Source organism: Corvus kubaryi, unplaced genomic scaffold, assembly GCF_017639235.1.
Source record: "Corvus kubaryi isolate FWS band 111438036 unplaced genomic scaffold, C.kubaryi_AGA036_p1.0 65267, whole genome shotgun sequence".
Lineage (NCBI taxonomy): Eukaryota > Metazoa > Chordata > Aves > Passeriformes > Corvidae > Corvus > Corvus kubaryi.
In genome coordinates this window covers 91,176-103,506 of record NW_024581876.1, presented here as the reverse complement: position 1 = coordinate 103,506, position 12,331 = coordinate 91,176, and the positions used below count along the sequence as shown (strand labels likewise).

At 37.8% G+C, this 12,331-nt stretch overlaps 1 protein-coding gene across 1 annotated transcript in view; it reads left to right on the top strand.

Annotated features, from left to right (window-relative positions):
- The first annotated feature begins 6,989 nt into the window (after positions 1-6,989).
- The window catches only part of LOC121673172 (glutaminase kidney isoform, mitochondrial), a 54,156-nt gene continuing 48,814 nt past the window's right edge, over positions 6,990-12,331 (top strand). Inside the window, exons 1-2 of the mRNA XM_042046259.1 lie at positions 6,990-7,105; positions 7,593-7,714. Of these exons, the coding sequence (XP_041902193.1) occupies positions 7,013-7,105; positions 7,593-7,714 (215 nt within the window). The 5' untranslated portion in view covers positions 6,990-7,012. The remainder of the gene's footprint in view (positions 7,106-7,592; positions 7,715-12,331) is intronic.

The following is a 12,331-nucleotide window of genomic DNA, read 5'->3' as shown; positions in this document are numbered from 1 at the left end:
GGGTCTGCTCTGACCCTTGGACCTGCCTGCAAGCAGAGGGTATTGTTCCATCAAGAGGGGATTACTTCAGTGGCCATACCATTGTTTTCCAGTTGTTCAGTAACTAAGACCTGGTATTTCAAAAGTGGCTTTCATTTCGATGTTGCCTGTAGTTTTCATATTCCCAAAATCTTTTGTCAGGCAATCATATTTCCAAGGTTTTCCTGTTCCATCTTTCCCAACAAGAAAGGGCACTTGACACTGAGCAAAGTCTCTGTTAGTCTGATGCTAAGAGGAAGTCTGGAAAAGATTCCACAAGGCCAGTCAGGAAGGCTTCCCCTTAGCTTGCTAATAGTTCTGCTTTTGAGTTGTGGTTTGTGGGTTTTTTTTTTTAGCATGAACTTCAATATGGCAGGTGGGGAAGGAGGCTGTGGCCCTGTTTTCTGCTTTTTCCCCCCAGATGTGTTAGCTGCTCAGCCTGGTTCAGTGGGGTATAGCCTGCTTTGAAGGTATCACTAGTTACTTCTGCTGTCAGATGCCTTAAAAAATGCATGCACGTCAGGTTATGTAACCATGTACAATATAATACACAATCATACGGCTGTAATTTTTAAATATATGCTATTGTTCAACAAATATGAAGTCTCTTCTTTGAATTAGCTCTATATATAATGTTTTGGAATTATATATATAATGAAAATTATTCTTCTGTGGCTTGAATAGGTGTGGTTTATAAAGATTGCACTTCTGTTTTCAAGCAGAAATACAGACATTAAAACTTTGGAAAAAGCACCATGCCAGGTGTGATGGGTTTTTGAGGGTATTGCAAAGGTGATTTATTGAAGAGGCAATGTTTTCTTAAACTGAGCTGTTATTAGCTTCCTACAGCTAGCAACAATTAGTGAAATTCTTTAATTTCTAATGTGTGTGGTAAAGTTGTGTAATCACAAACCAGTTAAGCACTTTTAATAATTTTTGGCTTTTGACAAAATGATGTTTTTTAAAGTCAGATGCTTGTTCTTTGAGTCTTACTGCAGAGTGAACCGGGAGGAATTCTATAAAACATCTATCATATAGTTATGATCAAGGAAAAAGCAAGAAACTTTCTTTTCATTTCAGGTTGTGCAGGAATTCCTGGTAGGACATTAGTCAGGCTGCTGGATACTTTCATTCTTACTTTTCTTAATGCAGAACTATGAAAATCTTCCTTCAAGCATTTGTAAATGGTAGAATACATGTGGAAATCATTGCTTTGTTAAGACAGAGTACAGGGTTGAGCAAAGTGAGGTTCTTCAAAAGATAGGTGTCTGAACTGCATCGACAACTGGGCTAAGTCAGTGCAGTCTGTGTATTCTGCTGATTCCAGCACTTTGCCATCCGTAGTGTCTAACATTTGAGTGGTGTTTGGCAAGTGGTTTGTGGACCCAACTGGCAATAGTCCTTTTTACTCTTTTTTTTTGTTTATTTGTTAGCGTTGTTGGGCTATTTTTTTTTCTATTTGGTTATAAGGTCATGATTCTGGGATACAGAAATAACCCACAGTGTCAAAAGGCAGCAGTAAGGTTTTCCTGATTATTTGCTTGTCTAACAGTTCTTGCATAGAGAGAGTAGCAGTTGCAAGTGAGAGCCTAAAATGTTCTGTGCAAATACTGCAGAGAAATTTAGAACAGTTGAATTCCTCATAGAATAAATTATGAGGTCTGTGGCTGATGAAATAACTAGTATCCCATTGCATAACCAGATCCCCTGTGCATTTTTTCCTTCATATCTTCCACCACCTCCTTATCCCTGCTATCCAGCCTTCACACTGTGTATCCAACTAAAGCTTAATATATTTTAGAGAGGAAAAATAATTGAGCTTAAACTGAGAGTGGTCACAGACTGGTAAATTTAATTAATGGGAACTGTGGATTAAAACACAATGATATCTATGCTCATGCCTGAGTTATTAAAACACAGTAGCCTAATATACTCCTCAGTTATAGAAGTGTATAATATTTAATACCCTTTGCTCCTACTTTCAATATAACTGTTCTTTTCTTGCTTTTACTTTCAGTATAAGAGTGCATTGTTCATCTTGCATCTTATGCTGGACAGTAAAGGGATCAGTTTATCTTAGTAGAAGCTATTTCTAAATTACAAAGGCCTTGATTAAGGTGAGAGGGAGGAGCAAAATGTGAGTGACCCTAACTTTTGAAAGCTAAATTGCTCACTTTTTACAGCTACATATACTGCTGGACACTAGTATATAGAATATCACAAAGTGGTTAAAAGAAATGTTTCATTATTTTTTTTAAATGACAAGGGAGTGGTAATGCTCGTTTTTAAGGCAGAGATGAATTCTGGAGATACTTTTAAAAATAAATTTGCTTTTGCAGCCAGGCCAGATTACAGAGGAATAACTAATAACCAGGCAGTGGTTCATTTCGCTGATACTCCTGTGGAGTGTGGATACAATACTCAGAGATGCAAGAAACAGTTAGAAGTGCACTTTTATTAGACCTTTCATAACGTCTGTAGAGGCCAAGGTTTTGAAGCTACAGTTTTTTGTTTTACCATAAGCACTTTGATAGCTAACATGTCTATCTTTGGTCTAAGTTTATAAATATGTAGTTTCCTCTTGAATCTTGTTTAAGTTCTTGGGTAAATAGTTGCCCACCTCTGTTATGGGACCAGCGTCTCACTATACAAGTGGACAGAAAGTAGTTTCTTAGTGACTTGACAAGTGTTTGTGTCTCTTGGTTGGAAATATTTATCTGTGTTATGGTGACAACTTCTTCAAGGTGCCTGTTTTAGATAGAGGGGCTATCTGACTGTGACTTGCAGCTTTCATAGAATCCCAGAATAGTTTGGATTGGAAGAGACTATTTAAAGGTCGCTCAGTACAAACCCCTCTGCAATGAGCAGGGACATCTTCAATAGATCAGGCTGCTCAGAGCCTCATGCAATCTGACCTTGAATGTTTCCAGGGATGGGGCATCTACCTCTTCTCTGGACAGCCTGTTCCAGCATTTCACCACCCTCACCATAAAATTTCTTCATTGTATCTAATATAAAGCTGTTCTCTTTTAGTGAAAAACCATTATGCCTTGTCCTATTGCAACAGACCTTGCTAAAAAGCCTGTCCCCATCTTTCTTATAAACCCCCTTTAGGTACTGAAAGGCCTCAGTGCGGTCTCCCAAGACCCTCCTCTTCTCCAGGCTGAACAACCCTATTTCCCTGAACCTTACCTCTTCGCGGGGAGCTGCTCATCCCTCTGACCATCTTGGTGGCTTCCTCTGGACCTGCTCCAACAGGCCAATGTCATTCCTGTGCTGAGGACCCCAGAGCTGGATGTAGTACTTTGGGTGGGGTCTCACCAGAGCAGAGTGAAGGGAAAATCCCTTTCCTTGACCTGCTGCCCACACTCCTCTGGACGCAGCCCAGGACAGATGTGGCTCTGAGTGCACATGGCTGGGTCATGTCCAGCTGCTCCTCCACCAGCACCCACGAGTCCTTCTCGGCAGGGCTGTTCTTGATCTGTTTGTCCCCCAGCCTGTGTTGATTCCGGGAGTTACTGTGGCCCCGGTGTAGAACCCTGCACTTGGCTTTGCTGAGCTTCATGAGGTTCACACCTGGACAAGCTTCTTCAGTTTGTCTAGGTTGCTCTGAATAGTGTCCCATCCCTCAGGCTTGTCACCTGCACCACTCAGCATGGTGTCGTTGGCAAACTTGCTGAGGCTTCATTCTATCCTACTGTTGGTGTCATTGATGAAGATACTAAACAGTACTGGTCCCAGTACAGACCCCTGAGGGACCACTGTTTGTGACAGTAATTGTGACCACATTTTTATGACTGGTGTCCTATTTGTTAATAATGCCTGAAAGTATTATTAGCAATATCATATCTTTATATCATTTGTTGTTCTGTAAATCCTGTTCTGCATTTTGGCAGTTCTATCTTGAAGTACAAAGTAGGAATCTTCCATGTTATTTGAAATTTAATTTTGTTTCTGTCCTAGAAATGCAGCGTTTGTTAAAATGAAATCATCCCCAGAATCTGGTGTAGGCTTTGTACTGATGCAAAAGGAAGAGCTGAAAGAACGAATGATACGGACTGCAAAGTCCTTGTGCTTGGAATTCCTGGTTTTTTTTTCTTTATATTTAAAACAGTCCACCAGTATTGTAGCCCACAGATTAGTACACTACCAAAGAAGTCTAGTTGTTTAATAGTCTGGTGCTTATTTATTTTTTTAAAGAAGGTAAATAAGTATCAAAAGTCATTATTCTTCAAATCAGGTAAACTGGAATTTCCACTTAATTTGACTGTGAAAATTGCAAGTTCCCCGACCTGAAAAACAGCTTTTTTTACATGTGTGGAGCAGAATTATCTTGCTAAGTGTGCTCCCAGTGCCAAAACACATCTTTTAGGTTAAGCAAACATTGGTTACTGACATCACTGATCTGATAAACTGCAGAGCAAGCCTTTTCACCCCTATTTAGCTGATAAACTTTATGAAAAGGTGGACTATTTGACGAGGAGCAATTTTCTGTAAATATATTGAATGTCATCCTCTTTGCTTTCGTAGTCTGTGCAGCTCCATTGTTTAATTAGGCTGAGTGACCCAATATTGAACAACAGCAGATGTGAAAGATATGAAGACCATGTTGAGAGATTTTCTGCTGTGAAGGGTGCACATCTCTTTAATAGTTTAAAAGCCTATGAAGAGGCAGCTAAAATCTTGGTTAAATGTCTGAAGTATTCTTCTGCACCTTTCCAGACAGAAATTCTTGGAACAGCTGTAAAATTCTGAGTAATTGCTCAGAAATGTGTAATGAAATAGGTTATCAGTTAAAATTTCTCAGTGTGTTTGCTGGCTGGTTTTGCTAAAGTGAAATAGGAAAGTTTCCTCTGCCAGACCTTCAGCAGTCCAGGAATGACTCATGTAGCATAGACATCCCTTAAAACATGAAATCTTGACACGTTGGGGAGCTCAGTTAAAAGCTCTGTGTAAATGATGAAGATGTAGGGGTGTAGACGATGTAACTTAGCATAACTTTTCAAATTAGTTCCCTGCAGAATTAGGATGCAGATGCAGGGGGAAGCTTTAGTTGCTATGTTGGTAGTTCTGGTTCTGTTGGCTTGACTGGACATACTGTCCCCAAAGGACTGAAAGCAAAATATGCTGCCTGGAAGACCTGAATTTTCTTTAGGAAAAGGGCTGTTCAGTAATTTGCTTGAGGTAGTAGCAAGCGTTTGTCTTGGTTGAATTGCCAGCCTGTCTGTGCATTAGTCAGCCAGCATAATTTAAATTTAAAAAAAAAAATCTAGACTGTAAGACAAGGAAAGTTCTGTTAGCTTACAAAGCTGTCTTCTGTTCTTAGTATGTAAATACAGTGTTTTAAATTAGAAAATGAGAGGTGGTATTTTTTACTACTGGTTTTCACAGCTAGTTACTAGGAAAGGAGGGAGGCAAGGGCAGTCTAGAGGTTGTCTTAAATTTAAAAGGGTATTTGGATATAATCAGATTTTTATTAAAAATAATCATAAATCTGACTTGTGCAAGTATTGGGAGAGGAGAGGATTAAACGTCAGTCAGTAAGATTGCATTGGCCTGTCTAGGGTCTGTGCTTAGTTGTAGCATTTTACTTTTGCAGTTAGAACCCTGAGTTCTGTTATTCAAAGATTACTAATCTCTTGAAAACTTCAGTGACTAGAATTTGGACCGCTTTTTGTACACGCTTGCATGAATGTATAAAAATACATAAATGGCCACTGAGCATTCTAGTTTCAGGCATTAGTTTATCCGTTACTGTATAGCAAGAAAGTTTTGCCAATATTAATAGATTATAAGATAGACCTTTACAGTTGATGGCTAGAGTGATGTAAGACTACATACTCTGCATTTTAGTTAATATCTACATTTGTTTTCTTTTGGTTTTATGTATGTTTGCTTGTCAAACATCGGAACATTGGCTTTTTTTTGTCTGGAAGCAAACCTAGGCACTTCAGGGGACCAACGGATGGGAATCCCTTTGCTGTTGCTGCCCCTCCCAGTCTCAAAGTGTATGTTCTACTGCTTACAGGCTAAGTGTAAAGACTTGGGCTCCTGCCTGCTGCAGGGTGCTTTGGAATATCAAGGAGAGCGAAACTTTTTATAGGTTAAATCTATAACATTCCAAAGGCTTTGAGGGAAAGCTGTCAGTGCTACAGCTTTCTGTCTTAGAAGGAATCTCAATGCTTAGCCTGGTAGGTTTCCTTCAGATTTCACATAAAATGGAGATGCAGGTAACAAGAAACTGCAGCCATAGGGGAAGCCTATCTTGGAGTGAAATAGGTAGCACCTGGGATCTTGGAGAGCCGGTGTGTTTACACTGATAAGCACAGTGACCATTAAAGGTGCATCTACACTGGGTTTACTTAGCTAAGTAGGTGTGATGAGAGTCACTCCTGCTTCAGGTGCTCCGATGATTATGCTGCAGATGTCTTTGCTTGTTTCACAGTAGCTGATGGGCCTTACATAAGCTACTAGAAGGATAAGGACTTCAGGACTCCTCTGTGGAGTCCTGAAAACAGGACTGTTTTGAAGAAAATATTACACATTTATCATCTCCTCTTGCTTGTAGAACAGTTGGGTCATAATGCTCTACAACTTTATTATGAGGCATGTACATCTTGGAATCTTATAAATAATTTATCCTCTTGCAAGTAACATAGCTATCCTTGGTAACATCAAAAAGAGGGATATGTGATTAATCTACTCCCAGAAAAATCTAAATATAATCTTAGCAGTAAATGTATGACAGTAAAAATATAACTGTGTTGCAGTTAAGAATGTTTGCTACTGTAAAATCTACTTGTAATATTACCATTTTTTTCTACTTAAAGTCAAACTAAGCTTTGTGTTCACTGATAAAAACGTTCTTTGAAATTAGTGGTAGCAGTTACATTGGTAGTGAAAATGTGTTTCCCTGAGAATAATGCAAAAATGTGTATAAATAAAAATAGGCACTAAAATAATCTATACGTTTTATATTCTGTTTTCCAGTAAAATGAAACAAGGTCTCCTTCCCAGCTTAGAAGATCTACTTTTCTATACTATTGCAGAAGGACAAGAAAAAATACCAGTTCATAAATTCATAACTGTAAGTTTACTGTTCCAGAGTGCTGTATGAAAGCTAACTACTGCAAGGTTATTTTAACATTCTAAGTGCAAGAGCAAAGCAAAGAATTTCTGTCGACCATGTTTAGATGTGGGAAGGAATATAACTTGTTTTTCCCCCAGTGCTGTTTCTGTAGTTGAGTAAGAGAATGAGTATATTAATGTTGTTATTCACTTCTTTGATGTGCAAAAGAGTATGCTTGAAAGCATCTGTGCCTATGGCACAGCTCAGTAGTATTTGTGCTTGTGTAAAATGTAGTTGGACCACTGGATTTCAAGTAATATTAATGCTTTGACATATAATGCAGCCAAAATTGCCAAAGGAAATTGCTAAAGAATCAGTAAAGTGTCAAAATGTCTCTGTTGATAATGCGGTGGCAGATCTCTTATAGTGATAAATGCTGAGCAGTAGATAACTTGATTGTAATAGCATATCTTTTCACTTAGTAATTACTGTTTTATCATAATAGGCACTCAAATCTACAGGATTACGTACATCTGATCCTCGATTGAAAGAGTGCATGGATATGCTAAGACTGACTCTTCAGACAACTTCAGATGGTGTTATGCTGGACAAAGACCTTTTTAAAAAGTAAACTTTCTGTCAGTTATGTAACTATAATTCTGAATGAATGCTGTCTGTGTGTTACTGAGTGCTGTCTTAAGGAGAGACATAAGGTATATAAATCGATTAGAAAGGGAGTCAAATGTACACTCCTCATGCTGTTTTGGTAAAAGTTTGTTCTCAGATTTCATGTAGCAGACAGGCTCCATGATCTCCACAAGAGCTTAATATGTCAATGTTGTTTGCATGTGTTTTCACCCCATACTGCAACTATTGGTCAGATGCCAAACAAATGATTTGATGCAGCATGAAGTATTTAGTAGGATTATGTAAAACTGCTCTCTCACTAAATCGTCAGTTTTTAATCTGAAGTTCAGGATGCTGCTTCTGTGTGGCGAGATGTTCTGAGCGTGTGTGTAATTCTAAAAGTGAGTATGTGGGAAACAGTGAAGTTAAATTTCAAGATACGTGGAAATGAGAGGAGTTAGGATGGCAGACATTCCTTTGGTCTGTTTTGGAAAAGACCTGTGTGCTGTATTTTAGTGATGCTTTTATTGGTTTTTTTTTAGCAAAGTCTGTAAGCTGAATAGTATAAGCACTGTTCAGGTTGTCTTCTGTTCATTTCAAGCACACTCCTTTGCTCCTCTGCTTACAGCTTTTGTGCGCCAAAATATTGGAAATTTGGAAGTTCTTAAATTTTGAAATGTAATTTTTAGGCTATTTTTCCATCTGCATTTTAATTCCATTTACAGGGTAAATCATAATATTTAAAACTTATTTGCACATATTATTTTGTATGTGTGTATATATTATACATATATAATATGTTTATTTTATATACATATAGGTATATAAAATATATACTATACTGTGTATTTGCATAGTTTATATAAGTGTAAATGTATAAACATAAAAGGTATGTATATAGATATTAAAATATATATAAACATTTTTGGAAATAGATTGAGAAAAAGCGAATGTCTGTGTGTGAGAGAAAATAACAGACCAGTCAACTCCTTAAGCAGATGTGAGATACTTTGTAAAGATCCAGCATGGACTGACTTTACTCCTGTGTTAAGTTCAAGACCAGGTTTTCACTGTTTTTATTGTCAGCCCAGTAAAAACTTGAAATTGTTAGATTCAGAAACCTTCCTGGGTGTATGGATGGTTTGGAAAGGAAATGCATTTGTTATTATGTGTTACATTTGTACTAAAAGGCTTATTTGTCACAGTACACTCTGAATTACGTTTTAGGCAAGGGCTGTACATTTGAAAAAGGACAAGTGATTGCTAATTAGCAGGATTATCTTATGTTCTATGTCACATCTCTGGGATTCGATCCTCTGTGTGAGGAGAGTAGTCGTTACTATAACAATTTGTGGAAAGCTTACATGGTTGCTTCTTGTGTAGGAAGAATTTTGAACATAAAGATAATACAGACATGGAGAGGTGAATCTTATTCCACATAGCAAGTTTTTCTTTGCAGCAGCAGAAGGTTCCTTTGCAACCTTTTTCGTAAATTAAAAACCCCCAAACTTCACTTACCTGTTCCTTGTAGCGACACTGCATTTGTTGTGAAGAGACTTGCACAGAATCCCTGTATTTTCTTCTACAAGTGTTTAAGGTGTGAAATATAACTAATGTATCTACTCAACTGTACTTACCTCAGGACTTTGAAGCTTCAGTTCCCTAAACATAGAAGTCAGTGGTGTAATTCTCATCTTGAATTTGAATCCAAAGCTGCCAGATCACATAAAGTATCAAGGTTAAGTGATCTGGAGTAGTGGTAACATAAGCTTGACTAAATCAATGAAATCCAGTAGAAATTAGCTGTAAAATACACCAGCTCATATGTCTATATTGTCTGTTTCTGTATGCCTTTTTAGTGGTTCTACACATTAGGCTCCAATTTAACTAAAACTGCTTTATTTTGAAGTTTTTTGGCTTTACAGCACTCTCCACATCAGAATCTCCATGTTACAGGCAGAACAACTTGGAGTTTTAATCTTTCATCTGCGGAATTTCTTGAGTTGAAGATTTCTGGGGTGCACATTCTGGAGAGAGTGCTGACAGATTCATGAATTAGTTGCTTATGTTGCTAAAATGGCCGTGATGTGGTCTTTGCAGAGTGAGACCAAGCTGCTACTGAAAGCAGTGTGACATGCTGGTTAGCTTGCTATGTGAATTTTCTTCTTTCTGGTATTACTTACTACAGTAGTACTATCTATTGTTAGATGAAACTTGGGCAACTTAATAAATATGGAAGATTGTACTTGCTAATCTTCCTTACAAAGTGTGCACATTTTGACATGCCCTGTGTTTTTAGAAGTTTCTATGGCATTGTAGCTAGTTTGTAGAAAAAAGTCTGATAATATTTGTAAGAAATCCTCCTACCCCTCTTAGCTTTTCCTTAAACTCATAGCATGTTCCTAACAGAAAAATATACGACTTGCAGAAAGCCCTTTTTCTCAAATAACAATATTTTGGTCAGTGGGGTAGAGTGGGGAGGAGGGGTAGGAAAGGCATAAGGCAATCAGAATTGAGTTAATTTGATTATAGTGTACACGTGAATGAAATGATAGCTACTGAGTAGCAGTTCAACTCTTAAGAGTAGCAGTTCAACTTTTAGAAAAAAACCTGGTTTTTTTTCAGAATAGCTTGCTTGGCTTTGTAGGATTAGCCTTTGTCACAAGGTGCTGTCTATCCTGCTTTATTGACCCAGAACTGTGGTATTGCTACCATGTCTTTGATGTGTGGGTAAGAAGCAGCAGTCTCAGTGTGTTACGTACTGAGCATCAACCTGTCAATCTGTTTCTGGATCTCAGACAGGGTTTGCTGTTTGCTGCTGAGTGGCTGTGCTGCTCTCAATATAGGTAGCAAATCCTGATGAAAACTTTAGTTTTAGAGGAACTTAACCCCAGGTGTTAATAAATGTTTTCATCCTGTTTGAGCAATTAGATTTGAGCAATCTTTTGACAGAAGGTAGAGGATTTCCACCATGTTAGAATATTAATATCTGGTTTGTCAACATGCTACTTTTTTTTCTAAAATGTTTAAATGTGTTGAACACTTCTACAGACCTAGTAATGGAATTTCACATGGCTTTCTGTAATGCATAAACTGTAGCTTTCAAAACAGGAAAAAAGTGTATCTGTACACATAGCTGAAAAGCTCTTTGGAATTGAAAATTCAGATTATGTTTTTAGCCATGTCTGTTTTGTGTAGGGAAGCAGTAATCAGCAATCTGAGTCAGAACTTGAAAAATGATGGATAAACCTAAGAAGGTGATAAAGGAAACAAAGCGATTCTAACTTCATGCTAGTGCACAAAGATGCAGGTTCCAAAGACCCTCAAACTGTTGCTTTCAAACTTGGATATACAAGTCATTGACAGTTAATATAGATCATAAGACTTGCAGCCTAATCTTCCTAACCAAAATGTGTCTGGAAACATTTATAGTTTGAAAAGACTTTTTTTAAAAGTGGGGCAAGAAATGCTTGGATTGGGATTTGGCAAGAGAATTGTTTTTGTTTTTTTAGGCTGAGATTGTGAAGTTCATTGAAATGGAAGAATGTAAAATAGGAAGTTTTTAGTGTACCTGTCCGGAACACTACTAAACTGTTTGAGAGATAAGAGCCAAGTTGTTCACAACATTTGACCATAGAAAGGTTTTTATTGATCAATATATTTATTTATTTAAATTCCTCCCTGTGATCTTTTCCTAGTGCTCCACTTCTTTGGAGCCTGAAGCCAGCCATCTCCAGAGGGTTGCCTGGAACATAAGTAGTTAAATACTTCGGTGGGGAGGAGATGTCAGCTGCACAATTTTAGAGGCTGTCATGGCTCATGTCCTGGCTGACTGAAAACTTTGCTGTCCTGTTAAAGGGAGACCTAAGAACTCTGTTAATTTGTCCATGCACCTATTGTTCTGAATACCCATCTAGATGACTTGAACCCTTGTATTTAATTTAGTCTGTGAATTCGTATGATTTGCTTGGGTTAATGATAAATACCCAGACAATGACCTTGGCAGAGTCTGGGAAAAATTGGTAATGATAGGTAATGTCCTTCGCCAGCTTAGCCATTTCTGTGGTGAGTTTCAGTCCCTGCATTAAAATGGTTGTACTGCTGAAGTGAGCATCATAGACTTGGTGTGAATTTTAAGTGTATAAATGCCCTTCCTGTTTCAGAAACACAGTGTGATCTTAAGAGGACTGTATTTCAGTGCATACTGCCTTCTTGTTTTCCAGACTTTGTATTGACTTGTTCTAATAGGTTTGGGTGAATTTTGGATATTTTTTTTTCTTACAAGCGTGCTTAATGCTGTCCAGGTGGTATAGGCAATGTTAGAAATGTATCTGCAGTTTGAACCTGGTGGATGTTATGTTGTTACTCATTCTGCACACAGCTGCCATCAGTGTTATTAATTACTTTTGAAAAGGGGTTTTGCACCTGGAGTAGGTAACTGTAATTGGAAGCTGCTGGGAACAAAAGCAAACAGGATTTTTTGCAAGATACAGAAAAAAATATGACAGATTGCAACAAAACAACTCAACTGCAATTTTAACATAGGTTAAGAAAGAGCAGCGTATTACAGACAGTAGTTTGTAAGGTGACTGTGTACATCGGAAACGTCACAATTTC